This window comes from Vanellus vanellus, assembly GCF_965231255.1.
Source record: "Vanellus vanellus genome assembly, chromosome: 24".
Lineage (NCBI taxonomy): Eukaryota > Metazoa > Chordata > Aves > Charadriiformes > Charadriidae > Vanellus > Vanellus vanellus.
This window is the reverse complement of record NC_138929.1, coordinates 326883-354312: the sequence shown is the minus strand read 5'-3', so window position 1 is coordinate 354312 and position 27430 is coordinate 326883. Positions and strand designations below refer to the sequence as shown.

Here is a 27430-nt window from a genome sequence, read left to right as displayed (position 1 = left end):
TGCATAGGAGCATGCAGCCGAGGTGCTGGGGCCTTCAGAACGCGATGACTTGTGACTTACAGCCAGAGGTAGGCACAGGCCACCAAGGAAACTCTTCTTACAGTCTCTCTTCCAGATGCTCAGCCCTACACCTCGCGCTCAGCTCCCTGCCTGCTGTTTCGCAGCCTCCTGCACTCCCCCGAGCCTCTGGCAGGGCCCAGGAGAATGTATCATCTGCAGCGGGAGCTGTGCCAGCCCACCCTGCCCGGGTCTTTGTTCCACCTCCCTTTTTTCACACAGGGCTCTAGCGGTCCCTCTCCTCTGCTCCCAAGGACACTGAACAATGAACAGGCTGGAGATAAGAAAGCCTGGCAGGGGTTTGCCGGTCAGCAGCCTGTGGGAGCTTGGCCTTGGCCCCAGGGCTTGCTCAGGGTGGACCCGGGAGCCCACAAAAGCCTTCCCTTACCCGGCGAGGCTGCCTGAGACCCCGCTCGGGGCCAGGAGCTGACTGCCCTGCGGCTGGCTGCCCACCATGGGGCATCTCCACACCCAGCCGCAGGCGAAGCACACAGAGCTGTTTCCCACTGCCGCTCAGGCCCTGAGCTGGTGCTGCCATCTCCCTGCTTCTCTCTGCTGGTGCTGCCCACACTTCCCGAGACCACCCGCTCCCAGTCCCCCCACTGCAGACTAGCACAGTGGCTCTGGAAGGGGCTATGGGGCTGCAATCAGACCCCGTGGGGTGCCATGGCCCACAGGGATGTTTTCAGGGCTGTATATTTTATCATCCTGGGTCTACAGCAGCTGTTGACCTCGATCCACCTATCTGGGTTTGTCGGGAACTCAAGAAAGATTCCTCCCGCCTCTATTCTGCCTTTTCCCCACCTGTGTGCACAGGGTGTTGGAATGTACACAGAGGCAGACAGAGAGATCTCCCAGCTGCATCACACGTCCCAGGAATGCTGTGCCTCCTGGGTGACACCATGCCTGTATCACAGTAAATTACATTTAGATTTGACAGGTAGAGCAGTGGGTGGAAGAGATCTGACACAACCCCTCAGACGTACCTGCCACTCACAGCCACCATTCCCTGCGCTGCTGTTTTGATCACAGAGACAATGGAGGTGATTGTCAAGTGGTAACTGATGCTCAGTGAACATCAGTTCACTCCTCGTGGTGACAACAGACTGAAGAAATCCTCCCAGCGCAGAGTATTGTTCCCACAAGGAACACTGCCTGAGTGGGGCTGAGGCTGCTCTGGCACCGTCCCCCGCACAAACCCAAACAGCGGAGCCTGAGGGAGTGCAGCACAAAGCAGCAGCATATCTGGTGCAGGGCTGGTTTCCAAGTGTGCACAGAGCAGCATCCCACCATGTCCTCCTCTGGAGGCATGCACCCTCTGTACTGCGGTCCTTGGAGCAATCCTGTGAAATGAGAATCCTTTGCCTTAACTTCAACCTTCCACCACAGCATCAATAATTTACTGACAATCATAGTCCCGAAATTACAGGCTTAGCACATCCACATGCTGTGCACCCATTAGAAGCTGATTATTTGGTCAGCATGTCTTCCCTCACTGAAAAAACACAAACTTCCCCTCATGCTCATCATGGCTTTCAAGGGACCAAGTAACCGCATGGCATGTAGGACCGGGCAGCACGGTGTGTGCAATGCAATGGGAGACGCTTTTCTCTGCACCACTGAAAACTCTGCTGCTGCTTAATGGCCATGGTTCCGGCACGTCCCCCCACTGCAGCGCACCAGCAGTGCCAGCTGCCCATCATTCCCCAGGCTCATGGCTCACCCCGGGCACGGGAGCTGCTTTGTGAGGAAAATCAAGCATGGTACCTAAATGCAGCAGGGTGCAGCAGCGCAGCAGTGGAGCCCGAGCCCCCCACCAGCACCCAGCCCCCGGGGAAGCCCCATCCCCCAGACCACACGGGGACCTTCCCTCCAGCCTGCAGCATTGCTGGGTGTGAGGGAGGGACTGGCCTGGCCCCGGCACACGCAGCCTGTAGGATGCTGCCTCGCTGCATTGGGCCTGCTTGAAGGAAGACTAAAAAGAAAACCATTTTTCCCCAATTTGGGTTCGGGCTATGCAACTCACATATGAAATTAAGTAGAAAATAAACTGAAGTTTTGAGGGTTCATTTCTGTTCATTCCCTGCCCTCCTCATCTCCACAACTCTCCACATGAAAAAAAATTGCAAAACTGAAAATATTTCATTTTGACGAGTGGTGCAAACACAAAGGTGGTGGAGATCCCTCCTACTGCTGGAGAAACCGTTTCCACCGAGCACCTCTGCCAGGGAGCATCCAGCTGGGCTCGCCTCATCACCCCAACAGCAGGTGCTGTGTGCCGCAGGCGCCGGCAGGCCCCGCAGAGAGGGCGCGAAGGGAAGGACCGCGTGCATGCCACACGGCCTCCACCCAGACCAAGGCAACGGGAAGGTCAGCACGGCAGTGGAAGCTGCATTTCAAGTGGCTGGATCTGGCGTGGGAGGGCATGTGTGTGACAAGGAGGTTTCCACACACAAGGGGACAGCATCAGCGAATCAGCCATTTTCCTCCCCCCACCCTGGTCCCCTTTGTGTGCCTTTGGTGCTGCGAGTCTCTGCCCCTCCGAGGAGCCTCCAGTTCCCTGCAGGAGAGCCATCGCTCTGCAGCCAACCGGTGGAGTCCCCCAGAGCCTCACCTGTCTCCCCAGCTGGTGCTGGGCCTGATGAATCATAAGGAGAGATGTCCTGAGAAGAAAGGGAAAAAAAGAGCTGCTGACCCCCAGAGGAGTGTTGCAGAGGCTCCAGATCACTTTCTCGGTACAGAGAAATCCGCTGCAGTGATGGAGGTATTGTGCCTCCTCAGCCTGCAACACACGTGCTCTGACTGCAGTCTCTCCAGCAGAAGCCTTGTCAGTCGAATGCCTCCGTGCTTTAATCCCCCAGATTGCTGAAGGATGCTGCTTTCATCTGATAGCATTTATGGACTGTTATAATGAGCTTTGGCTTGCTGAGATAAATTAAATTGCTCATCCAGAGGTGCAAACTTCATTAATGCCAGCAGTGAGTCAGATCACCGTTATTCTAGCACAGAATGTAAACAGGCTGGACACATGAAAGGGGATTTGGCTGGGATTTTTTTCTGTCTTTTAACCTTCCTAATTGCTGTTGATTTGTATCTTTTTGCTGTGTGTGTTCAAACTCTGCTGCTTCTCCACCTCTTCATCTTCTAGGAGGAACCATCAAATAACACACCATTCAGGACTGAATGATTTAACTGCTGAGTGTTAACAGTTAGCAATACTCTCTGCAGTTTTGCCTGACAACTTTCTAGGTCTTTCACATATTTGATAAGTCCAAAAAGATACTTAAGACTAGAGCTGATGAGAAATTAAAGTGTGTCCCTTATTTCTGTCCCAGTTTAGAGGCTTACCAGTAGAAATAAGATGTTGCAGACTGAGACAAATGGCACAGAAAAGATAGGTGTGAAGTTAACAATGCACACGCCATAAAAATCCAGAGAACGTGCCACTGCATAATGCAATGGGCATGATCTCTGTCTGTGTCCTAAGGGGCGGCACTCAGGCACTGCTCATTTGGGTACCTGTGCGCATCTTGCAGGGCTCACAGCCATACAATGGAGTACAGGAGGTTCCTCGCTTGTTACATTCACCCACTTCATCGTGTCTAAAATTGGGTCCAGAGCCTGCGACTGGCTGTAGAGGACTGGACCTTGAGGCTCTGTGCAGGCACAGGAACAAGATGTCACAGGCTCCAGGTTTCAGGCTGTGGGTCCTTCAGTAAAGGCTAGTTTCTCCCAGTATATCTCCCCAGTAGAGGTCCTGAGGATGTATTCTAGCTTCTTTGTACAGGAAATACATATGTACAAATACAACACAACAAAGTTAATTCATAACAGCAATTAAAATCCTTGGGAGCATGGATCAGCCAGGGAGGATCAAGCCACTGGAGACGCATTTTCAGGAGCAAATGTGTGGGAGCCATCTGTTGCCTCACCATACGTGGTGATAGTCACAGCATGTCTCTCTCTGCGTCCTATTCTGAGAATTTACACCGTGGCTGTAGGTTGCCTAACATATTTTGCAAGTGTTGCCTGCCAAAAGGTACAATGCAACCAAATGGGACACCAGGCTCAGCAGTGACAGTCCCCCAAGTGGCTCTGAGCAAAAGGCACTCTCGGCTGCTCTCCCTCCCCGCAGGAAGTCAAATGCGGCTGGTGGGTTGGCAAAGGTCTTGAGCATTCACCACAGAAATTTTCCTGCTTCCTCTGAAGCAGGGTCACAGTAATCTGTCCGTTGGAAGAAAAAAACTTATCCCTATTGAGAAATATGGTGAAAAGCTCTCAGAAAAAAGGTATCGGCCAGGGGAACAGCTTGCTCCAGGTGACACCTATGGCCACCCAACACTCTTTCACCTGCACAACGAGCTTTTCTTTCCATTCCTCCACATAAAAGCTGAGTGATATGCACGTGTATAAGAAGGCCAAAAACCCTACAGGGATTACAAAACATGATACAGTGCTGCACAAGCTCCTTTCCCTGGTGAGGATGGAAGGAAACAAGCATGTGACAGTTACTCATCACATTGCTTAAGGCAAGACTGGGAGGCACAGAGATGCTGCAGCAATAGACATCGCAATGGGTACAGAATGAGGAATTGACTGACAACAGTTTCCTGGTCCAGGTAATGCAGGAGTCAGAGCAGGCAAGGACGTGAGCTATGCTGCCGCTCCGTGATTCCAGGACAGCCTCCTCCCCTCGGCTCTGAGGTCTCATCTGGTACATGATGTTAAGATGAGGGGGGACCCAAATTCTTGTTCAACAGGCAGAATGTGCTGAGGACACACCTTCAGCCCTGCTTGCACTTGGCCCTGCCCCGGGGATGCACCCCAAACATGGGACCTGTATGGCCCGTGGCTGTGCTGAGCAGCGCCGGCAGTCAGCTCTACGAAGTGCACGCTGACCCGGGCTGATACATCCCAGCCCCTGCGTGCTGCCAGGCCCAGCAGAGAGCACAGCAGCACTCAAAACCACTGGGTACCTGTGTGCCTTGCAGCATGGCTCTGCTCCTCACTCATGCCACTTGATGCACAGCACCAATATTTATATATGAAAAATGGCTGCGATTTCAGCAAAAACAAACTGCCCCCTCAGTCCATTAATAAATCCAGTTTCACTGCCAAAACATTTTAATTTCCACTTCTTCAGACTTGCTTTCTCTTCACTGTTTCTATTTTTACTGCAGTTTGTGACAGACAGCTTGTCTCTGACAAATTTAAGTTTGCCATTACAGTAAATCTTTCTGCAGTGTGGCCAGCAAAATATTAGCGGTAGAGGAGCCTTTCCTTTTTCAATAGTTCTGCTAATTAAAATCACTGTCTGTAATTTATAGAGGCACTGTCCGTACGCGGGGAGGGATGGGGAGCAGAGTGCTGTACGAGGGCTGTGCGGCCGGGCTGGGGGTGCTCTCCCGCCCTCCCCACTGTGACGCGGGCACCGGCGCTACGGGTGTTAATACCCGCGCAGAGCTCTGTAAAACTCCGAATGTTTCCATTTCTGCCAAATTCCCCGGGGAAACGCGCCCCGCTCCAGCAGTGCCGGTGCCGGGAGGCCCCGGCGGGGGGGGGGGTGGGGGGAGCACCTCCCGTGCAGGGAACGGCAGCCGCTGGGCTGGAACTGCCCCCGCCGGTGCGGGGCCGTGTCCTGCCGGGGGGCGGGTGCCGGGGGGCGCCGACCGGGTGCGGGCTCCGTCCGCCCCGGGCCCCGGACCGAGGGCTCTGGCCGCCATGCGGTGGGAAGTGCGGGGCGGCGGGCGGGGGCCGTGCCCGATCCCGGGGCGGGGAGAGGGGGGGAGGTCGCGAAGAACAGCGGCTGCCGGCGGTGGGGGGGACGGGGACACCCCGCCGGGCGGCGGGGCCGGCGGGGGGCGGCTCCTGGGGCCGCGGCCGGGGGCGGCGGTGGCGGCGCGGCCCTGCCCAGCGCCGGCGCCGCTCCGCGCCTGGTTGGTGCCGGCGGGGCCGGGGGCGCGGCCAGGCCGGGGCCGTCCCGGTAAAGCGGCGGCGCGGGCGGCGCGGCCCCGCACCATGGAGGGGCACCTGGCGCGCTGCAAGATCGTGGTGGTGGGGGACACGCAGTGCGGCAAAACGGCGCTGCTGCACGTCTTCGCCAAGGACTGCTACCCCGAGGTGCGGCGGCGGCGGCGGGGGGGGCCGGGCGGGGCGGGCCGGGCCGCGCTCACCTCTGCTCTCCCCTCCGTCCTCAGAGCTACGTGCCCACCGTCTTCGAGAACTACACCGCCAGCTTCGAGATCGACAAGCAGCGCACCGAGCTCAACATGTGGGACACCTCAGGTGGGCCGGGGGCTGCGCGGGGGGGCGGCGGGGCCGCGCTCGTCCCTCCGCCCGAGGGTCTCCCCCCTCCCGGGGCCGGGCTGGGGCTGCGGCGGCGCCCCCGCGCTCCGTCCAGCGGCCTGCGGGCAGCCCCCGCCCCCCGGGGGGCTCCAGGCGCGGTCCCGGGAGGTTCCCGGGACGTCCCCGTCCGTGTCCCTGCGGGGACGGAGCGGAGTCAGGACGAGGGCAGCGGCGCGGTGGGAGGTGAGGCCGGGGGGGACCGCGGTGGGGGCGGAGGATCGAGACCTCCCTCGGGGGGAATGCGCTGTGGGAATGCGCTGTCCTTTCGTCGCTCCCTGGCAGAGCGTCTGGGGCTCTTTGGGGATTTTTTTGTTGTGTTTCCATTTTGCCTCTTTGTGTCCTCCGTTGTGATTCTGCGTGAAGCTGCAGGCACAGCTGTCCCACCCCACCGAGACCCTTCCCAAACTTAATGTGCTCTTTCTGGGGAGGCGCGAGCTGCAAGTGAAGTGCTGGATGCAGAGTTAATAAAAATATCGGCACCCAGCAAAGTTCATGTGCACCTTCCCATTTACCTCTGGCAACCTTTTTGGACAGCGGTGTACTCATGCTGCAGCTGAACGCTGTGCTCTGTCGGTATAGGTACATCACAGGCTTGCTGATGCTTCTTCACCATCATTTCTGGAGTCCTGATGACAAATGAAGTCCTCTCAGTGTCCAAGAGCAATAGTACATTAAAACATGACCTAGGACTTTCTTTGCTCTTGTACAGTCAAATCCCTTGCTATAATTTTACATTCATCAAATTACAGCCGTAGGATCAGCACAGCTCTGCCTAGAGTAGTGGCTTTGCTGAGTCTTGGACTAGCTCTAATGTGTAAAATATGTCTGTTGACTCTGCTCTGGAGCTCCCTGACACCAGAGATCTTGCTTTTGCTGCTTTTTATTCCCTGAGACAAAAAGGAGTCTTTTGCTTTGCCCGCACGATGTGTGCCGTGATGTGAGCTATGGGGATGCTGGCTCTTAGCGCAGCTCTTGGTGCTGGAGCTGTGGGTGAAGCATTGGCTCTCGGCGCTTGACTGGGAGCTGTGCTTGAAGCACAGCATGGTGGCTACAATGTGGAAGCCATTGCATGGTGGATGGTTCTGGGCTGACGCGTCTGTGTGAAGTCCCTCAGCCCTGGTAACAGCAAAGCCATCCTGGTCGACCTGGGGGCCTTCCCTGCAGAGGGTTTACTGGAGCTGCTTCTCGGAGTGAGTCAGGACCAGGGTGTGCTGAGAGTGAGGGGTGGCCGACCCGTGTGTCACCGGGGTGCACTTGTGCGTACACCCGCAGCTTGGTCGCCCCTATGGCTGTGGGGGGTTCCAAACTGTGGATGTCAGCAGCCTGCGAAAAGGGACTGGGTGGGGTATCTTTGAGCACTGAATGGCTTTGCCATGAGTGTCTGTATTTGACATGAAAAACTTCACCTTTTGAGGGTGCGAAAGCACATTTGATGCATTGTCTGCTTTTTAGGAATTCTCCAGAATGTTTGGCTTTGATCTTACAAATGTTAAAAGAAAAGGACATGATAAACAGTCTTTAAAGCTGTGTATATGTATCTGATACCTGCATCTGATGCTGTCACGCGTTCATTTTTACCCTTTTCAGCAAAAGATATGTTTGTCTAATATTTATCTCTGTAGACAAGAGGAGGACTCTTTCTGCCTTCTCCTTATGAAAAATGTAAGACCTTTTTAACAGCTTTGTTGTAGATAGAGTTCACTAGATAGTTTTCCAGATGAATTCCCTTCTGTTGCATCTTTGATTTGAAATACACAGGAGCTCGTTCTTCAATAAACAGTCCTGCAAAGCAATACACAGCAATTTTCCTTGGTAATCAAACCGATGTTTTTAGCTGTAGACTGCAAGCTGCTGTTGAATTTCCACTGCCCTTCGGAGATGCTTGTAAACAGGAGCTTTGGTAAAAGAAGTTTTGCACAATAGTGAATTGAACCAGCTGAGCTAAAGGAACTGAGAGTGGCTAATTGCCCTCCTCATGCAGAATGACAGGCACTGGGGTGCACTTTCCCTTGTCTCTGTGCTACCTCCTGTCTCTTTTAAGCAGCTTCACATGCAGGGGCTTATTGTGCACGATAAATTCCATCCCAGCAAGAGTGGGAAGGGGGGTGCTGGGAAACTACTCCCCTCCTCCTGTCAAGATCGCCCTTTGTATTTCAAACACTCACCGTCTCTTATCTAAGTAACTGGAATTGAAGGTCTCCCACAAGTCAGAAAAGAGACCTGGACAGAGGAGCTGACTATTCATTTTTTTTTTTTTTAATTTTTTTTTTTTTATTTCCCCCTGCCCTGTAGTTAGTTGTGAAAGTGGTCGGAGACTCTGGAAGCTGTGCAGGGTGAGCTGAGCATCATCCAGCAATGGGTGCTGGGGCAAGAGCAGTCTGCCTGGAAAACTCCCTTTATTATGACTGAGCGTGGCCACAGCCTACATGGCTGCTCAGAAGTCCTGTTGGTAACTTCTGTACAAACCAGGATGTTGTCTGCTCCCTGGGGCTTGTAGCACTGGCTGATACAAATGCATTGGAAAACGCAGCCTTTCAGGGTGAATTTGCCCCTCCTGCTGAGTGGCAAATGCAGGCAGGGACATGAGCAGCTGGCCGGCAGGTAGTACATCTAGCTAGAGAAACATTGCAATAGGGTGGACAGAAGTGATGGAGAACTGAATGGCCCCCAAATTGTATTGGGACCTCTGATTTCCTTTAAATGTCTTTTAACCCTTTGTCCACTGATTAGTTTTTCTGAGGCTGCAGGGTGACTCCGGCAAGTTTCCAGCACTGAGAGTCCTTCACAAGTGTGAAATCTGTGCTGCTCAGACAGGGCAAACGCAAGGACCCTGCACTGTCTGAAGTGCCTTAGATCTTGGAACCTACCAGGGAGGAAGGTGAACCAAGTTTGACCTTGACCCCTTGTCCATCATTTGCAGGTGCTGGTTGGCTTTCATGTTTGTTTCTGGTTAAATTAGTCCCACCTCAGCACACACTGTGGGAGTGAAATTGCTTCAGGTGCCATTTTACAGCACAGGGGGGGTGTCCCATTCCTCCCGTTCCCCTGAAAGCCTGCACTACACACCGTTTTCTAAAGCCTCCATTAAAAAGCAGTTTGACATCTTTGTGCGTGCGGGAAGGGGTGCAGAGCCAGCCTGCCTGACAGGGTAGACAGGGCTCCAGCTCCGGGGGGCTGCTGTGCGCTGGCACCTCTGCTCGTGAGCCTTACAGAGGACACGGTGCTTTGCTGCTCTTCATGCTTCCGTTCTGGTAAATTCTTTCTTTGTTGCCTGTTGGCCAAATGTGCTCGGCACAGAAACAACTCTGCATGGCGCCAGTATCCTGCAGTGGGAGGAAACTCCTGTTCGACGGGATGCCTGGTGGCTTGGGAGTGCTGTTCCCAAAGGGCTGGGTGCCTCCCAGACCCGCCGTGCCGGTGCCCCAGACCATCAGGAAGAGCTTTCTTCTTCGTGGCCAAGTGGAGGAAGGGTGGATGGTTTTGTGATCACTGGTAATGCTTTGCAGAGAGTAGGCGAGTTTCACTTCCATGCTTCAGAAGTGTGAAAGGGCGTGCAGTTACCACTAGGTGTGCACCAGGCAGGTAGGTTTCCCTCAGCGCTGCCATAGCTGTGTTCCCTGTGGGACTGGGGAGTGTCTGTGGGTCTGCCGCTTTGGGAGGTCTTGTGCCTGGAGTGGAGCCGCTGCGGTGCTCAGCAGGTCTGCATTGGCAAGAGCGTTCAGTGCCAGCCGAAATCCTTCCCAGGGACTGGCTCTCGGTGCGTTCCCGCAGTGACTTGGGCATTGCCAGTGGACCCACTGCCCATGATTCCAGACTTGCCCAATGCCCCTGCTCGTCCCGCCGGCCACACTGGTGGCCCCGCAGAGCAGAGCCCCTTCCCTGGAGCTGGGTACCAGCAGGGGAAGAGATGGGCTCAGGCAACGCTGCTGCCCAGTGCCTTGGCAAGGCCAGGGTGCTACAGCACCAGTGCCAGCAGGTCCAAGGGTTTGCCCTGTACCTAGGTGGGGTTTTCATTTTGTTTCCAGTAATAATGGGGAGGAAGCCACTCTGTGTATGGCAGCGTGGGCTCAGTTCTTTGCTCTTGGTTTATGCTGGAAGGCTCTGTCTGCCCTCTGTGACTGTGGCCTCTAAGCGCGGGCAGGCAGAGCAGCAATGTGACCTGAGGCCATTTATCTGCTTGGTGCATCTTTTGCTGATGCAGTTCCCGGTGCAGCGTAAAGCTGCCCGTTTCTGGTAGGGGCATCTGTGCCATCTGTGCCCAGGCCTGGCAGTGTGCCCTGCACATGATCAATTTCTTCTTGGAGAGCTGCTGGAGAGGACTTTTCTGTCCTTTGTGGACCAGCAGGATGCACTGCTGCTGAGAGGCGCGGTGTCTACCACAGCCCGCGACACTGCAGCGATCAGTGCCCACAGGTTCAGCAGTGACACTTTGTCCCCTCTGTGGCAGCTCACAAGAGGGGCATTGCACGGCTGCTGGTCCTTTGCCGGGCTTCTGTCTCTTAAGCAGATGTGCTTTCAAGACAAGAATAACATTGTGAGTTGCAAATCCCCCTGTGCTCAGCAAACAGTCTGCCTTGGGATGGCCTGTGTGGGAACCTACAGGCTGCGATAACAGATCCTTCTTTAGGGGAACTGCTGAGGAATGTTGATGAGATTAGAGAGCTGAAAGAGGCTGAGTTTAGTGATGGCATCTCCATGGCTGCTGAGGCTGTCTGTGCCTGGATTTCCAGCGTGCAGCTCCAGGATTGCCATGGCTGCCTCTTCCAAAGTGCAAGAGCAAGTTCTGTCTTGGGAAGATTTCAACGCCACTTGCACTCTGAGGCAGAGAAAAAATGTGGAGCTGCCCTTTCCATACCAAAATAGCTCCTCCCATGCTCCCTGTTGAGGCTGGAAGCCCGAAACCAGCATACTTGTGTTCTGCCTCAGCACAAATACGTAGTTAAGCCTAAAAATATGTGCAGCTGGGTCTCATTCTCGGGCAGGTCAGTAACCAGTTGGACAGAAGTTTTAAAGAGTTGCAGCGGAAACAGCATCAGAAATGCTTATGCTGGTGTGGGTGGAGGATGGACATGACATGACATGACATGACATGACATGACAGTCCCTGGGAGGACTGTCTCGCTGGGCTGGGCATAGTGTGTGAATGCTGCGATGCTGTGTGGCTCAGGGCTGGAGGTTGCTTCTCCTGCACCTCCCCGCAGCAAGGGCAGCATGCCCTGTGGCAGCATCCGTCCTTTCTCCCCTGTTGATCTGGGAGGCTCAGCCTCTGCGGGACTGTGGGGTGTCCTGGGAGTCATGGGGGGTGCTGAGTAGGAACATGTAAGTGACAACCAGCCAGCCCTGCTGGCTGCTGTGGCCTCATAGGCAAAGAAAGGCTTTCTGTGGGGTGGGTTTGTTCCCAGCTCTGATGCAGAGCCCTTTCCCACAGCGGGGAGTTGATCCACTCTCTCCTGTGGGCGAGGATGGCACTGCTCTGCTCTCCCCGTTGCTTCTGCCAGACTGGCTGCTTCATGGCACCTGTGGCACCTCCAGATGCTGCTTTAATGACACTTTAATGCATGTTTAGGGCAAGTGGAAGCTGCTTATCAAGGTGGTTGCAGAAACTCCCCAGTGCAGGGCAGTCACGCCCCGTCCTCTGCCTGTAGTGGCTTGCCTTTCTGATAGCCCTCATGCCGTGTGGGGCCAAGGATGCCCCTCTCGCCCCACCGCGCAGTGCTGCTGTGCTTTGGGACAGCTGATGGGGGACGGCAGGAGCCTTTGTGTGAGGGAGAGCTCTGGAGGAGCCGGTTGCCGTGTGCCCCAGGCCCTGTGCGTGCGGTGAGGACATGGATGCAGCTTTCCTTTTGCCCCAGATTCTGAAGATAGAATCTCCACTTGATGAAACTTCACAAGTGTACAGGCCCAGCCTTCCCCTTGGGGAGAAACCTTATCTGGTAGCCGAGCAGTCAGGGAGGGATCTGCTGCTTATGCGCAGCAAACCTGAAATGTGCAACATTGCCTAAAGATAATTGTGTTTGTTCAGCCCTTGGACCTGTTCCCCAAAGCCGAGCGTGTGCTGGCTGCGCTGTGGGAATCTGTGGCCACTCCTGGTCCTGTTGTACCCGTAGAAGGGATGACAGGCAGGCTGTGGCAATGGCAGCTGCCCTCGTGACATGGCGAGAGTGCCAGGGAGTGACTTCTGGCTCCCATTTGTCTCCCTTGTCAGCTGCCACAGGCGTGATTCCCAGTGCGCTTGTGAGAAGCCCGAACGAGGTACCCGGGCTGCCCCTGCAGCTCCAGCCCTCCCGCCCTGGCACTCAGCGGTGCCCCTCCAGAGCTGCCTGTCGGGGCTTCCCCAGGGAGCTCCCAGAGCTGCCTCCCAATTGCCAAAGCAGGGTGTGCACCTGAGCGAGCTCCTTGGGGCCCCCGTGGGCTGGTATGTGCGATGGCACCGAGCTGGGTGAGGCAGAATCACCCCATGCCTGAGCTGGGGGTTCCTCTGCCCGTACACCCAGCAGAACAGCCTCCTCCCAAGTGACGGGTATCCAGTAATAAGGTCTGGAGAGGGGTCCAGAAATGCCACCTCAGCCTGTGCAAATACCATTCCTTTCATCCTGATCATGTCTGTCCTGAATGTATGCAGCTGGGCTGTTTGGTAATTTACTCATTTTTGTATGTGTGTTGTAAGAATTAGGAGCACAGGTTCATTGTCCAAGCTGATTAGCTGTTCTTTCAGTCATGCATTTTCCAGATGATGGCTTGTTCCACATCGTGTTTTCCTCCTTTCCTACACTTCCCTGCACTTCAGGGGTTTGCAGTGATGTTGCACAAGCAACAGACGTCAGGGTCCAGCCATGAGCAAAGCTGTGAAAGTCCCGGGGCCAACAGCCACGCTGCGTTCGGTGTCCCTCGTAGCAGTGGCCAGCAGTTCTCTCTGCTGCTTTGCTCTCCCTCCAGCCCTAGTGGAATGCCTCATCTCTCCTTGTTTTTCCCCGTTTCTCTCTGGCAATCAGAGCTTTGTGCCATTTTGGGACAGCTCTCGGGCCCTGACCTTGCTGCCTCTCAGGGTCAGATTTGGGCCCTCCCCACGGTGAGGCTCCGCCATACCTGAACTTCTGAAGAACAAACCGTGGCCTTCACTCGGGTAAAGCCTGTCAGAGGCCCTGCCTGTCCGGATGACGGGATGTCCCTTTGAGGCGAAGCCTGCCATCGGGGGGCTTCTGTGAGAAGGCACAGGGGACGTGCTGGTGAGAGCTCTGCCCCGTGGGCTGCAGTGGAGATGACCTCTCGGAGGGCACCGGCTGCCTACTTTGCCTGGCTGCGGTGGTGCTGCGGGCAGAGCCAGGGTGGCGCGAGCTGCACGGCACACCTCGTGCGGCCGGGGGTGGTGGTCCGTGCTCGTCAGCCCGTCAAGTGGAACTTGGCATGATGGCGGCTCCATTGGACTCTGTTTCACCAGGTCTGCTTTGCTCTTAGTGCCACTCACTTTAATGTCACTAATTGCAGCTTCTTTCATAATTGTGACCCCAGAGTTGTCGGGTCTGGGCTTCAGACTGTGGTACTGCTGGAGCCTGTCGCTACCAGTGTCTCTGAGCCACAGCAGTGCTTTAATTCCCGTCTCTGCCATTTGTCACTCTTCTGGTCTGGACTCTAATGAGCACTATATTAGTGTCAGAAACATGTTTTTTGTATCGGTGGGATCTGCATTATCCTCCCCTTCCAGACAATAACCAGCCAGGCAGGGTCAGGGATCCTTAACCCGTCTCGGGGCCCTGGCTGAGCAGGAGCCTGCAGGGTGCTCAGGAATATTGCTGCACTTTATCAATCTTCAAACAAAAAAATCCTCTGATTTTCTTTTAGGAGAGAGGGTCTGATTTCACACTGGGAGCATGAAGCTGGTCTCAGAACTCGCAATGGTTCAGATCATTGTCTCCCTGATGTGCCGCTATTGCAGTCTGGGAGGCTTCAATGGCCAATTTCCCTGTCTCCTGTTCATAAAACCCATCAGCACTAATAATACAGGGAACAAGGAGGGCATTTGCATATTCTGGCCTGTTGTATGCCAGGCACACTGAGCTACTGCTCTTCAAACATTGGCTTCTGCCTTTATAAAGGCAATAAAAACCTTGAAGGCAGGGACCCGTGTCTGCGGAGTTCACCATGCGTGTGGTTCCTCCTGGGTGAGAGATCGTCCCTGAGGAGCTCTTCATCGTGGGGATGCCTGTGCTCTGGCTCCAGCCCTGCAGGGGGAGATGGCTGGGGGATCCCGCAAGCGGGATGCACCCGCAGAAACCCTGGGAACTGCGGGAGCCATACTGTGGGCCACGCTGGAGGTGGAGGTGGCCGTGGGCACGACGGCCGCCAGCAAACACAAGTGACGTGTTTTGTCAGTGTGGGCAGCTTCATCCTTGAAAGGGCGATGTGAGCCTGTGGTGTGCTCAGTTGGGGAGCTCTAGGGCCAGGTCCATCACCTGCCCGTTCCCACGGGTGCTGGCTGGGCCATTGTATGGTCGTGCTGAGTTGAACAAAAGGACCACGGAATTAAAATTTCCTTTCTAGTCTGCCCCCAGTAAGATAAAGGGACTGGGCGTGACCTTTGGGGCTGTTTAATGGCCGTTCTTCAGTGTTCCCTAGGGCTGAATTCCTCTTCACCCTCCACTGTGAACTCTGCCATTGTTTCTCTGGGCTGATTCCCCTTTTCTAGTAGTGGGAAATATTTTCGGGTGACTCCGTGCCCTCTTGTTGCATCTGCAGAGGAAATGGCAGCTCTGGAGCGTCCTGGATGTCTCAGAAAACCAGCCGAGATTTTTGCGGGCTCACCATGGGGACTGGCCTCTCCGCACCGGGGTGTCTGGGACAGCTGCCACTTCTGGCCTTTCATTCGCGGCCAGCGTTTCAATCCAGCGTTTTTATGCCTTCCCCTCGGTGGGCCCTGGGAGGAAACAATGGCCAGGCTGTAAGGGGGACATGTGCCTTTCTGATGCTAATGGTGTCTGCACCGGGAGCAATGCTGGCAGCCCCCCCTGGCCCCACGCTCACTCCCGCCGAGGGGCTCTGGCCGCGATGTCCCCAAGGCTGCAGCATCCCCACGGCTGCATTGTCCCCTCGGCTGTGGCATCCCCACGGCCACGGCGCTGTCCAGGGGCGGCTGGGTGGGTTGTCCCTGCCCAGCATGTCTGTGAATTGGCCAGAGATTTCATTTTCAGTCTTAAAGGTGCGATATAAATAGAATATATTATTACTAACAACTTCATCATCTGCCCTGGCAGAGGAACGACTAATCGTGGAAGCCGTTACATTCACATGCACCTCATGGCATATTGACCAGTTCTGGAGTGCTGGCATGGGGAAAATGTGTGGTGATGGTATGGGAGCATCCTGCTCCCATACCAGACCCGCTGCGGCTGTGCAGAGCAGCCCCTGCCCAGCGCGAGAGGGGAGCTCGGAGCCGTGACTGCATGTAGGGCCTTTGCTGCTTGTAAGCGGTGACTCAGAAAGATTTCTCTGCAACAAAAGGCCACTTGGAGCTGAGAATTTCCAGAAAGCTCTGCTTAACCCCAGGAAGCGCTGAGCACATGTGATGGTGCACAGCAGCTCCAAAGGGTTTGAGCCCCCGTGTTGGGAAGCGCTGGGAGGCCACACAGCTGGTGAAATTTGGTGATTTGGACCCCTGGCAGTGGAGGGTATGGTCTCTCATGTCTGATGCTGGCTGAGAGGTGGTACCAGCTTCTTGCCATGCATGGGGAGGGTGCTGAGACAGCTGCACCTTGGTCCTCCTTTGACAGCTTTGTCCTCCAGACAAAGGCTTGGCTGAACTGGTGGTGGGATTCATCTAGCAAAGAAAACATCCTCTGTAGTCTCTAAAGGCTGCTGCTCGTCTGGCAACCCGTAGCTCTTCAGGGTTGTCTATGCAGCACTCCAGAAAGCTGGGATGAATTTCTGCTTCATTCTGTGAAGGATGTTCTTGGCTGTCTCTGCAGAAAGCAGCGTGCGCCGCAGCGTTGCTGGCTCTATGGGGAGGGTTTACAGTGAGCCCTCCAAGACAAGTGCAATGCTGAAAAATTTAGGTCTTGGCAGTGCTCGTCTCTGTTTCAGGCCAGCGCTGGCTGGGGCTGCGGGAGCCCCTTGCGGAGCAGATCATGGCTCTGCATGCATATTTGCTTTCCTGGTTTGTAATGTGCTATTGTTGGATGGAGGGTGCCTGTGTGAGGAGTCTCATTATCACTCAGAACAGCTAATAAGGAACAAATGAAGATTAACACTATGTTGGTGTAGATGAACCAGCACATTTCAGTCCCCTGCCCAAGAGTTGCATCTCTCACACAGTGCCAGGCATTTTGAGGGGCTGCCAGCTGGTAAGAAAGAGGCTGTATCTGCCCCCAAATTTCAGACAACAACCGAATGGATTTTATTTTTAAGCTGGTTTTTGGCTTGCTCCAGTTTTCTCTCTTTAATCATGAACATAGGTCCTCTTTCTTGCAAACTTGGGTGCCAAGTGGGATAATGACTCATGCGGTAAAGGAAGGCTGAATCAGCAGACACGTGAGCTTTGGGTGCCTGTGTGTTCAGAAGTGCCAGACTCCGGGTCTCTGGGGTGTCTTGCTGGAATATCGGAAAGGTGTTGAGTGCTCAGAATCAATAAAGCTCAAGACATGGAGTTGAGGGAACTGAGACTGTTTTGGTTGTGGTTTTGGTTTGTTTTTTTTTTTTAATTGTCATACTCAATGAAAAAGTAATAGATGCAAAAACTAGAAGAATAATCCCCCAAACAGGATTTGCTGATTCAGTAGGGACATCTCCAAAGAAAGAGGTGTCCTAAGTTTGATTACCTGAGCTGGAGATAACCTAAGTTTGGAGCACAGTAGCCCTCTTGCCCTGCTGGGCAGCACTGACCGTCGGTTGCCATCAGTCTCCTGGCATGGGGCAGAGGCTTCTGCAGCTGGGGCCGAGAGTGCTGGCTGTTACCCACTGCCGGAGCAGTTGAACTGCCAGCAGAGGTGCCAGGGGCTGTTCCTGCGCTTTGGAGTTGGAGCACAGAGTTAATGAATGTGAAGGCAATTTTGATCTCATTAAGAAAATGAGGTTCTTGACCTCATGCTGGTGCATCCCTTCCGTGAGGCTTCCCACCAGCATGGGAGTCTCCTCCTGTGGTCCCAGGTGTTTGAGGGCACGATTCCTGGCACCAGGGTGGGGACGGTGGTGGTGGTGCGGGATAACTGAGGGGCTTGTTGGGCTGTGTGCGGTGCTGCAGGCTCTCACCGTGGAGCTGGATGGCTGTGGAGGGGAGCAGCAGGTTGCTATGATACAGTTTGCTGTGGCAATGTCTGTACTGAATGGAGCCAAAACCACCTCTACAAAAGGAGCATTCCTGGGCTGGGAGGGGGCAGATTTATCTGCAGTGTTTATGTAAAACTGAGGAGCTGCAGGGAGAGGATGTGTGTGGGAATGCTTTCCTCCAGCCTGCGCTGGGGGCCCTTGTCTGGAGGCAGATACCCTTACGTGCATGGGTGGCAAGGCACGGCGTGGATAAGGGACCCAGCAAATCCATGTGTGCAGACTGGTGCTGGATCTCACGTCCCACCTGGTAAACCCACACCAGGAGCGAGACTGAAAACTCAGCCCAAAGGGGAGCTCGGCACCTCTGAGCTTGGTGCTGCCTTCAAAAGCGACTTCGTCCCCAGTGGGAGCTGTGTCACCTTGCGGCACTGCAGGAGCACGGGGGAGCGGTGTGCTGGCGGCAGCTCTGCCAGTCATGAGCTGAAGCAGCCTGAGCCCCGAGCGAGGTCAGAAAGGCCTGGGACACAGGGTCGCCCAGGCTCACTGTGGCTCCTCGTGCAGCAGCCTGCAGAGCCAGCCGAGGCACCACAGGCACTGGCGCCTTTCCACACAGGAAATGTGACTTTCCCTTTAGGAAGAGGACGTGCTCTGCAGAGTTTAGGGTCTGTTTCCTCTGTGCCAGATCCCAACTGCTGCTCTTCCTGGTGTCTTTGCAGGGACAGACCCGGACTGCGGCTTTTCTCGCTGGTGGGAGCAGGGGATGCAGGTGCCTTTGCTCCCGCAGGCTGGCAGCAGTGTCGCTGTCTGTAAGAGCTGGAGATACCTGTAGATGATTTTGCTGTGAATCCAAATGTGCATCGAATCCCTGGGTGCCTGCCGCTGGCTCCGTGGGGGCTGCGTGGGCACGGCCGGGGCTGTGCTGGTCGGAGCATGCCCTGAGCTCCGTGCTGTGGCAGTCCCAGCGGGGGCTGCCCTTGGTATGGTGCTGTAGGCAGGAGTCAAGGGGAGAGTGCATGGCCATTCTCGGGAGCTGGTTCGGGTTTGGACAGACAACGCATCTGAGCCCTCAGCCTGCGCTGAGTGGACTCCGGGCAGGGGAAGGAGCGGTCACGGCCAGGTCTGCTCTGGCTGAGTCTTGCAGCGGGATCCGGGGTGTTTGCAGAGCTCCTGGTGTGCGGGGCTGTGCCGGAGGGTCTGTGCCCCCTCTGTGCCGCACATCAGTCGTGAGCCACCCTGCAGACAAGAGCCAGAGCTGGAGCCCCTGCGGAGAATCGGCCTGTTCTCCTCTCACACTTATCCCAGGCAGATTCCTGTCCTCCCGGAAACATAAGCCACTATCATCCATAATTCATCAGGTGCTGAACTTCACCAAGAAGCCACCTGACAGCCGGGCTGGGTGCTCCACGCTCTGCCCCGGGTGGGAAAGCACTGGGTCCGGGCATCCCGAGGGCCAGGGCAGGATGCGCGTCCGGCTTCCTTGGCCTCAGGGTGGGCGATCCTTCCTTCAGAGGAGGCAGATTCAACAAGGACGCTGGTGTCTCTGCTTCTCCTTTTCATAAATAAACATCTGCTTCTCATCCCTCCAGGAAGTTTAAGCCATTGTAAAGCCAAATATAAAACTGAAACACTGTCTTTAAGTAGCAAGGAGCTGACTGCTCCATTACTGTTTACTGAGGCATCTACAATTGCACACAGAATGTACTTCAAAAAAAAACCATTATGGGACAATGACTTCAATGCCTGAAATTTGCATTGAAGGTGTGCATGTGTGCGTGTGCATGTGTTTGGCAGAAGCTGTGCAGGATTCAGGCTGGGCTCTCTGCCTGCTCACTGAGAAATCCTGCAGAATACAGAATCGTCCCCTCCAATTTATAGCTTGCTCACCAAATCCTGTCACATCTTTTATGCACCAAAAAGAATCCATCTGACTTTTTCCAGCACAAGTCTAGAGCAAAAGGCAATTCTTTTTTTACCTGTCTTGAATTCTCACAATTCATGTGAGCAAGCTCTCCTGTATAAAGATAGCAAGAGAGGATAAAAAATAGCAGCAGCATTCCCTGTCTTCTCTCAGCCACACCTTTCCCCCGTTAGTGGTACAGCAATGGCATGACAAGTAATACAAGGATTCATATGCAAGTGGTGGAGGCATGTGCTGTGCTACAGCACCGCAGCCCTTCCAGGCTCTCTTTTCTGCAGCGAGCCAGCGTGTCCTGGCAGCACAGATCCACCACCTCTGGCTTGCCAGGTGCTTTCTAGGGAGGGAGAAGGGGGCAAAACTCACGTTTATTTCCACTATGCAAAGGGATAAAACCTCTGACTTCCACGCCTAAACAAAGGGACCAAATCCTCTGCAGACTAAACTCTGCTGAACCTAATGGTGTCTGGTCACTGGTCAAAAACTTGGGGCGACATCCTTTACTTCCAACAGAGTGGTTTGCATCATGTGGCAATGTCCCCAGTTCTTACTGGAATTAATGATCTCTCTGCCTGGCAGAGCGGGCTGGGGTCCCAGCCTGCCCCTTCGGGTAAAAGGCAGTCGGTGGGATGGGACCTGCTGCTCACCACGCTCCTCATGCTCCTCTCGGCAGGCTCAGCTTATTATGATAATGTCCGTCCCTTGGCCTACCCAGACTCGGACGCTGTGCTCATCTGCTTTGACATCAGCCGCCCAGAGACCCTGGACAGCGTGCTCAAGAAGGTGAGTGCCCTCCGGTTTGTGAGGTGGGTCACTGCAGCAGCACATGGAGCTGCCCTGGGGTTCCTACTCCCTGAGGCTGTCACTAGGGCTTAAAGCTCTGGCCCTGTGGCCAAGCCTTGGCTGGAGTTTGCATACTCAGATGAGGATGGTCTGCTGCTGCTGCTCCCTACATGGTCTGTGCAGAAAGCAAGGTGTTACCATTTGAAAGGAGCTCAGAGAATGGTGTAGCTCATGGTAGCTCGCAGCGTGTCTGTGTGTATGCACACATACAAATGTGAGGACAGAGAGGAATGTAGGGCATTTGTTCTGTTTTTCGTGAAGACCTTGGAAAGTGTTGTGCATCTCTCGTTAGCACAGCCACCAGCAAATGTGCTGTGCATTGCGTGCAGCAGTTGGAAGTGGCCCCTGGTGCCTGTTTCCATGCAAGCACAGAGCTCAGTTATTTGGCTGTCCCTTCAGTTCAGCATCTGCACAGTAAGAAAGACAGCAATCGGTTCTCTATAGCGTGACAACAAGAATAATGAGCTGTGGCACTGAATTTCAAGCCCATGAATGAAAAAAATGAGATGGCACAATGCCACTGGGCTGAATAGCACACAGGACCCTGAACACCATCTGCCCTGCAGAGCTGGCTGGCCATGCTCTCTGCCTTAGCAGCTGAGGGTCTTCTACTTGCAGGTTAGCTCCTTTCAGCAAAGCGGACTTTTCCAGCTGGCAGGTCTGGCCGTCCTGGAAAGCCCTCCCAGCAGGTCCCTGCCTGCCATGCTCTGGGGCAGTAGGTGGCACCCAGGGAGAGGTTTCCACGTGAGGCTGTCCTCCGAGATGGCATGAAGTCCAGCAACTCGGGATGCTGCTCAGGGGAGAGGGTAAATGGCCGCACGCATCCATTGGTTCTGGCCGTTCCCTGCCTCCTTCCATGACATTTGGGGAGCTGTGGTTTCAGTGAGCTCTCACCGCTGTGCAGCAAAGCTGCAGAGAGCTCACTGGTGGCTGCATCCCGCCCCAGAGGCGAGTCTTGGCTCGTATCTCGTTTGTGAAGCTCTCTGAGACACCGAGGCGTGAAAAGTGCTACAGAACAGTGATTCCTGGTGCTGTTCTCCCCAGTGAGCCCCAGGCTGCCGGCGCTGGACTGGCCACTGCCTGAACAAGTCATATTGTGCTGACTGCCCTCTTGGCCTCTCCATATTTTGCCAAATGTTGTGCCGAAGCAAGTGCCTCTTACTCAGCTGCTGGGAGGGCTGAGAAGTGGGTCTGTGTCTCGGAAGTGTCCTGGTGAGGGGACAAAGACCCTTCAGATAACTTGGTTAATGGCTCAGTGTTCATTTCCAAAGCAGGTCCCGGGTACCAGGCGTGATGGGTGGAGGGAGGCGTGTTTCATGTGGACCAAAAGAATTCGCTGCTCAGCTTGGGAGTCAGCAGAATAATAATGCAAGCAAATCACTTGTACGTTAATGAGATGCAAACCCATCTATAATTAGATGGGGTTGGGATTTGTTTATGTCTCTCTGCATGCTCTTCATGTGAGCCTGCACTGCTCAGTGCAAGGTCTTCCCTGTGCAGCCTCGCAGATGCTTTGAGTACTGTTAGGCAATGTCTTTTTGATACGGTAACTTAAAATAAACCCTAAATCACAGGGGATTTCTTAAGTGCCTATGCATAGATGCCTTGTTTCCTTTTGTACAGGCTTGCAGCCTATGGAGGTGAGGAAAATTTCTAAGAGAACATGAAGTTGAAATGGGTTTTAGCATTTGATATCAGGCGAGTAAGGAAACTAACACTCCCTATTCAAGCCTCAGGCAAAAATGCTAATTCAGCAGAGGAAATCTTTATTATTGCTGCCCTTCTGATGCCGAGGCTGCCTGTACAGCATGTACAGTTCAAGGGAAGGAGCCATCTGAGAGAATGCAAACAAGCAGCTCTTCATTTCATACAAAGCGGGTTTTTGTGGGGTGGTGCCCTCATTCTTACAAGCCTTGATAGCTCAGCAAATCTTAGGCTCCCCAAAGAGTCAGTTGTGTGAGAAGAGGGTCACACCTCTCTCCATAAACAGGGGAGCCCCATGTCATTACAGACAGCCGTGACCTCTGCCTGGTAAGAACAGACCCTATAGCTCAGTCCCTTCGATGATTTTCATCCTTCAGGTAAATTAGGATGCTTGCATTCCAGATCCAAAAGCACTGCATCATGCTCTTGTTGCGGGTGTGTGAGCCCTTGATGTTGTGTGGTTGTGACAGCAGAAATCTCCCAGAAGCTGTGCAGCCTGGTGTGATGTCCGGTGCCGGGGAGTTGTGGGAGTGCTGGTGGACAAGGGAGGTTCATCGTGAAGATGCTTGAGCACATCTCTTGGTGGAAAATAAGATTTCCATGTTTTGTAGTTGCTTTGGTGTGATACTCGTTGAATGAAATTTGGGTTGTTCTTGGTAGTTCCTTTCCCCACCAGGTTATGGACAATGGATTGTGGGGTTGGTTTTCTTTCCCCTTCTAGTTGCCTAGGGTATGCGCTTAACCCTCAGCATAGCAGGGAACTGCTAATTACAAGTGACATCTTTAGCCAGGGATAATCTCTATTTATCATCTGCCTCCTACTTCAGAAACTCTAGATAAGTAAACAGAGTGTTGACACACTGATGGGGCTGTACAGGTCTGCCCTGGGGGAGGTCACAGGTGATGGTTTTATTTACTGCTGTGGACACTTTGCTGCACACTGGGCATTCATTTTTGGAGCTCTGAAAGGGACTGTTAGTGCAAAGGAAGTGGATATTTGCCCTGGCCTTCTCCTTCCATTGCTTCAATTCTTCATCTCCCTGGCTGTAGCTACACTCTGAATGTCCTAATGTTTTAGCATGTGGCTCCCAATAATACACAAATAATGAGTGTGCTGTGCAAAGAGCTCCCTGCTGACCGTGGTTCAAAAGGTCCAGCGAGGTTGACCTTCGGTGCCCCAGATGTGTGCACCAGACCATGTGGTCATTATTTTTCCACAGTCATACCCAGGAGTGGTGTCCCCTGTCCTTGCGCCCGGGACTGCAGCTTAGATTTAGTGGGTTTGCAGGGCATGTCTGGAACATGCAAGCATAAAATTATCCGAGAGGCGCTTTGGCCATTGCCGTCCTTGCCTGTGGCAGTCATTAAAGTGCCCTGATGAGCTAATCAGTCTCGAAACAGGTGTGACCCCTGTCCAGAAAAGCCCCACACACCAGCGTGCACAGTCTGAAGCCTGCTTTCCAGACATGATCCCATTAGACCCTCATGTCGTATTCATTCACCGAAGTCTGTCCCTGTGCTTCCCCTCTTCAGCTCAGCCTCTAGAGCTGCTCCCGGCCTGTGTCCTCCCTGGGACCCCCCTCACTGTGGTGACCACCATTGCCTGTGCCCTGCATGGGCGCGCAGGCTGCAGCAGGGCTGTGGCCGGCCCCACTGCTGGCACCAGGCACCGCAGGTCCGAGGCAAGAGACCTAAAAGTGGCATTGTGGTGGCTGCCGGTAGCAGTGCTGGGACCCTGGCTGGTCCTGTGGCAGGGACGAGCCAGCCGTGGCGGCTTGGCAGTGCGTGCTGATGGTCAGGAGGTGGTGGGACCCCAGGCTGCCTCAGTCGTCATCCCGCTGTGGCAGAGGGAAGAGCCACTTGCTGGTAGGAGCAGGAGAGGCTGTGCACTAGGCTCCTGGGCTCTGCTATGGCGGGGAGGCATTTAGCTGGATGATGCTGTCTGGTAGGAACTGGTGGCACGGCTCTCCTGGCCTGTCCTTCCCTCCAGGGCTGGGAGGTCTCGCACAGGGCCCTTGGCCTGGTTGGACGGGTGTTGGGAGTGATGAGCTGAGACCCTGTGATTGCCTTTGTTATTGCAACCTTGACCCTTTCACAGGCTGCCTGCTGCCAAAATTAACTTGACCTGGAGGTGCTGCTGGACCTTTTGACATGTCTGGTACACCAGCAGCCCCCGAGCACGTTCTCCCTCTTGTCTCCTCTGCAGTGGCAAGGGGAAACTCAAGAGTTCTGCCCCAATGCGAAGATTGTGCTGGTCGGTTGCAAGCTGGACATGCGGACAGACTTAAACACACTACGGGAGCTTTCCAAGCAGCGCCTCATCCCTGTGACACATGAGCAGGTGTGTTTCAGCAGCCATCCCTGTGGGGCTCAGGGAGGTGAGGTGGGGACTTTTCTGCAGGACCTACTGCCACAAGGAAGCTCATTGGCAGATGACCCACTGTGCCCGGGTCTTGGTCTGAAGCTGGTTTGGTCTTGGCTCATGGACTCTGAGCTGCTCATGCTTACAGCACTCTTTTCCCCAGCTCTGGCAGACCTTGACTTGTTCCTGATGTTCCGCTGAACAGCCTCCTGGTTAGTAGTTGAAAAGTCTCTCCTCAAAGGTGGTGGAGATGCCTGATTTGACAAGTTGGACTGGCTAAAGGGGAGTGTTGTGCTCCTGCATCTCCTGGTTCAGGGCAGCTCTTTCTGCTCTGAGTGACTCTCCTGCTCGGGTTCTGTGTTGGGGCAATACTGCCAGGGGGGATAAGCCACAGCTGGGGGGGTCTGAGGGTCTGCTGCCGGGCTGCTGCAGCTGCTGGTGGACCAGCAGTGTCTCCAGGCTGGCCCAGGGACGCAGTCTGTGTGGTGCAGTGCGGAGGCGGCTGTGCTCTGGGCTGCTCTGTGCCTGGCTCCGTGTTGTGCAGAGCTGATCCCAGATAGCTGTCGTGGTTGTCCAGGCCCTCAGCTGCAGGGGTGGCTCCACGTTAGTGCCAAAGTGCAAAGGATTTGGGGTCCAGCACCCAGGGGCACTGTCTGCTTGGGAGGACACCCTCACGCCCGGTGCTCTCACAGATGCTTGCACTTTATTTACAGAGGAGATGAATAAACACTGTGAGGGAGTCGCTGCTGGCTGTGCCACGGTGCTCTGATAGGGCTGCCAGCACAGACAGTGCTGACGGTGATGTGAAAGGATGCTCCTTGCAGAACACTGGTGTCCTGGTGTCGCTGGTGTCCTAACCTCCCCTTTCCCTCCCACTCTCTCTGGACTGCAGGGCAGTGCGCTGGCACGGCAGATTGGGGCAGTGGCCTACGCAGAGTGCTCCTCCAAGGTCTCAGAGAACAGCGTACGGGATGTGTTTCATGTGACCACGCTTGCCTCGGTCAACAGGGCGCACAAGAACTTGAAGCGCAGTAACTCCAAGCGGGGACTGAAGCGGGCATCACAGATGCCTGGCAGGACGGACTTACTGAATGACACAGAGATCAGGAAAGACCGAGCCAAGAGCTGCTCCATCATGTGAAAAACAGGCTGTAAATAATGTGTGTGTGTTGTCCATTTTGTACAGTAACTGGCTGAGACTTGGGCATGGTGCTGGCTGCAGGAGCCAGCCCGCCTTTTCAAAGCCTTTCTCTCAGTCTCTTGGGCTGAGAAAGGTCCCAGCTGCAAACGGGGGTGCACAAGTTGCCCCCACTGTGGAGAATTCTGGGTTGGCTGCTGCTGTGTGGATTGCTTGGGGTGAAGGAACCACTTGGCAGGGGAGTATTCAGGTGTTGGAAGGTCTGTGACTGGGTGAAACAAAGTAAAAAGGAGCGATCCTGTGTGTGTGCCACCCTCCCGTACCCACGGCCCAGCCTCTGCGCCTGTGCGCAGCTGTACAGCACGCACAGCGTGGGGCAACGGGCTGTGTGGGATCTGGGCTGGAGGGTGGGAGGTGGGTGGAGGTGCTCACAGCAGAATGCAGTCAGGAGAAGGTATTCTTCCAATCTTCCTTTAGAAGACAAATGATGTTTGAGGTGGTGCTGCCTTCAGCTAGGCTGGATAGTACGTCGCCACGGAAGGTGCAGAGCTGGGAGGGAAGGAGCCCTGGGAAGGAACCTTAACCTGTCGAGACACCACGGTAGACCACCTCCTGCGAAGAAAATAGGTGGCTCTTACCGGTGCTTTAGATACTTGAACTCCATATGAAATGCAGCAGAGTGGATCTGCTTCCAAGGGAGAGGTCTACCCCAGTAGCTGCATCCTGAGAATTGTGGTTCCCTTCAGCAAGCAAATGCTACTCGGGAGTGTGTGTCCCAGCTGCTGACAGCCTGGTTACCCATCAGACTGCTCCCTGCCATGGGCAGCTGCACTTCCGAGGAGCATAGCGTCCAAAAAAGCAGACTGCAATAACTATCCATATCCTGCTCTCCACCTATTTCCAGCTGCAGATTGTGTTGCATGGTGCTGTGTTTGTCTGGTACAAATAACCAAAAAGATGATATGCATATCTGCACCCTGTCTCCACTGTGGTGGTGGGAGGGAAGGTGCTCCCTGCCCCTCTTGCCCTGCTGTACAGCCTCCTCCCAACATCTCTCATTGCTTCTGCTGCTGCCCTCTCTAAATGCCTTTGACTACAGTGTTAGCCTTGACTTAATGTCACATAGACACTTTAAGGAAAAAAGAATCTGCTCCATTGCCAGACCCAGCTGTGTCAGTGGGCTAAAGAAAACAAATAAACATCGTTGGAAAATGCACAGTGCTTGACTCTGTTCATTTTTAATAGTCAAACCAGGCATCCTCTCAAAATGTCTTACTGCCTAACTTCTATTTGTGTCCTAATGTATCTCTCTAGCTCTTGAAATACACTCACATATATACTTGAGTGAAAAACGCAGAGGACTTAACTGCATGTATTCCTTTTGGAGCTGAAAACACCTGCCTTGAATAACCTCTCATGCTATCCTGAATCCTTAAATACCGTGGAGCATTTGCAGGTTGTCTGTGCCCGATCCACCAGTCTGAGTTGACACAAGCTGCCCAAGTCCCCACTAAATAGCTGCAAGTGAGGTAGCTTTTGCCTTAATATTTTGTGTCTACTTAGATGTCAGCTGCATCATGAAGGCTATTTGGGTAACTGGAGCAGCTGAGTTACTTGCACAAGAAAAGCTCAAGTGATAACTGAATGCTGTTGTGCTGGATGCAGGTTGCAAGAGCATGAAAATGCCCATCTGCAGTCTGGGAGGAAAGAAACTGAGCAAGGTGCTATGCCAAGAACAGCCTTCAGCATCAAGATACTTTTCTCTTACTCTGCACGGTCCCCAGAGCTTTTGCAAATGTTACTGAACAAA

General features: G+C 54.3%; 1 protein-coding gene across 1 annotated transcript; it reads left to right on the top strand.

Moving 5' to 3' along the window:
* The first annotated feature begins 5988 nt into the window (after positions 1–5988).
* On the top strand, positions 5989–26830 carry RND2 (Rho family GTPase 2). Its single transcript, XM_082495130.1, has 5 exons — positions 5989–6177; positions 6255–6342; positions 20247–20356; positions 24327–24461; positions 25375–26830. Exons 1-5 carry the CDS (start codon positions 6076–6078, stop codon positions 25621–25623), a joined length of 684 nt encoding a protein of 227 aa, XP_082351256.1. The 5' UTR covers positions 5989–6075; the 3' UTR covers positions 25624–26830.
* The last annotated feature ends 600 nt before the right edge of the window (positions 26831–27430 follow it).

Coding starts and splice junctions, on each gene's coding strand:
- RND2 (XM_082495130.1), top strand. CDS start 6,076: ATGGAGGGGCACCTGGCGCGCTGCAAGATCGTGGTGGTGGGGGACACG. Junction 20,357..24,326: donor TGGACAGCGTGCTCAAGAAG/GTGAGTGCCCTC, acceptor TCTCCTCTGCAG/TGGCAAGGGGAAACTCAAGA. Junction 24,462..25,374: donor TCCCTGTGACACATGAGCAG/GTGTGTTTCAGC, acceptor TCTGGACTGCAG/GGCAGTGCGCTGGCACGGCA.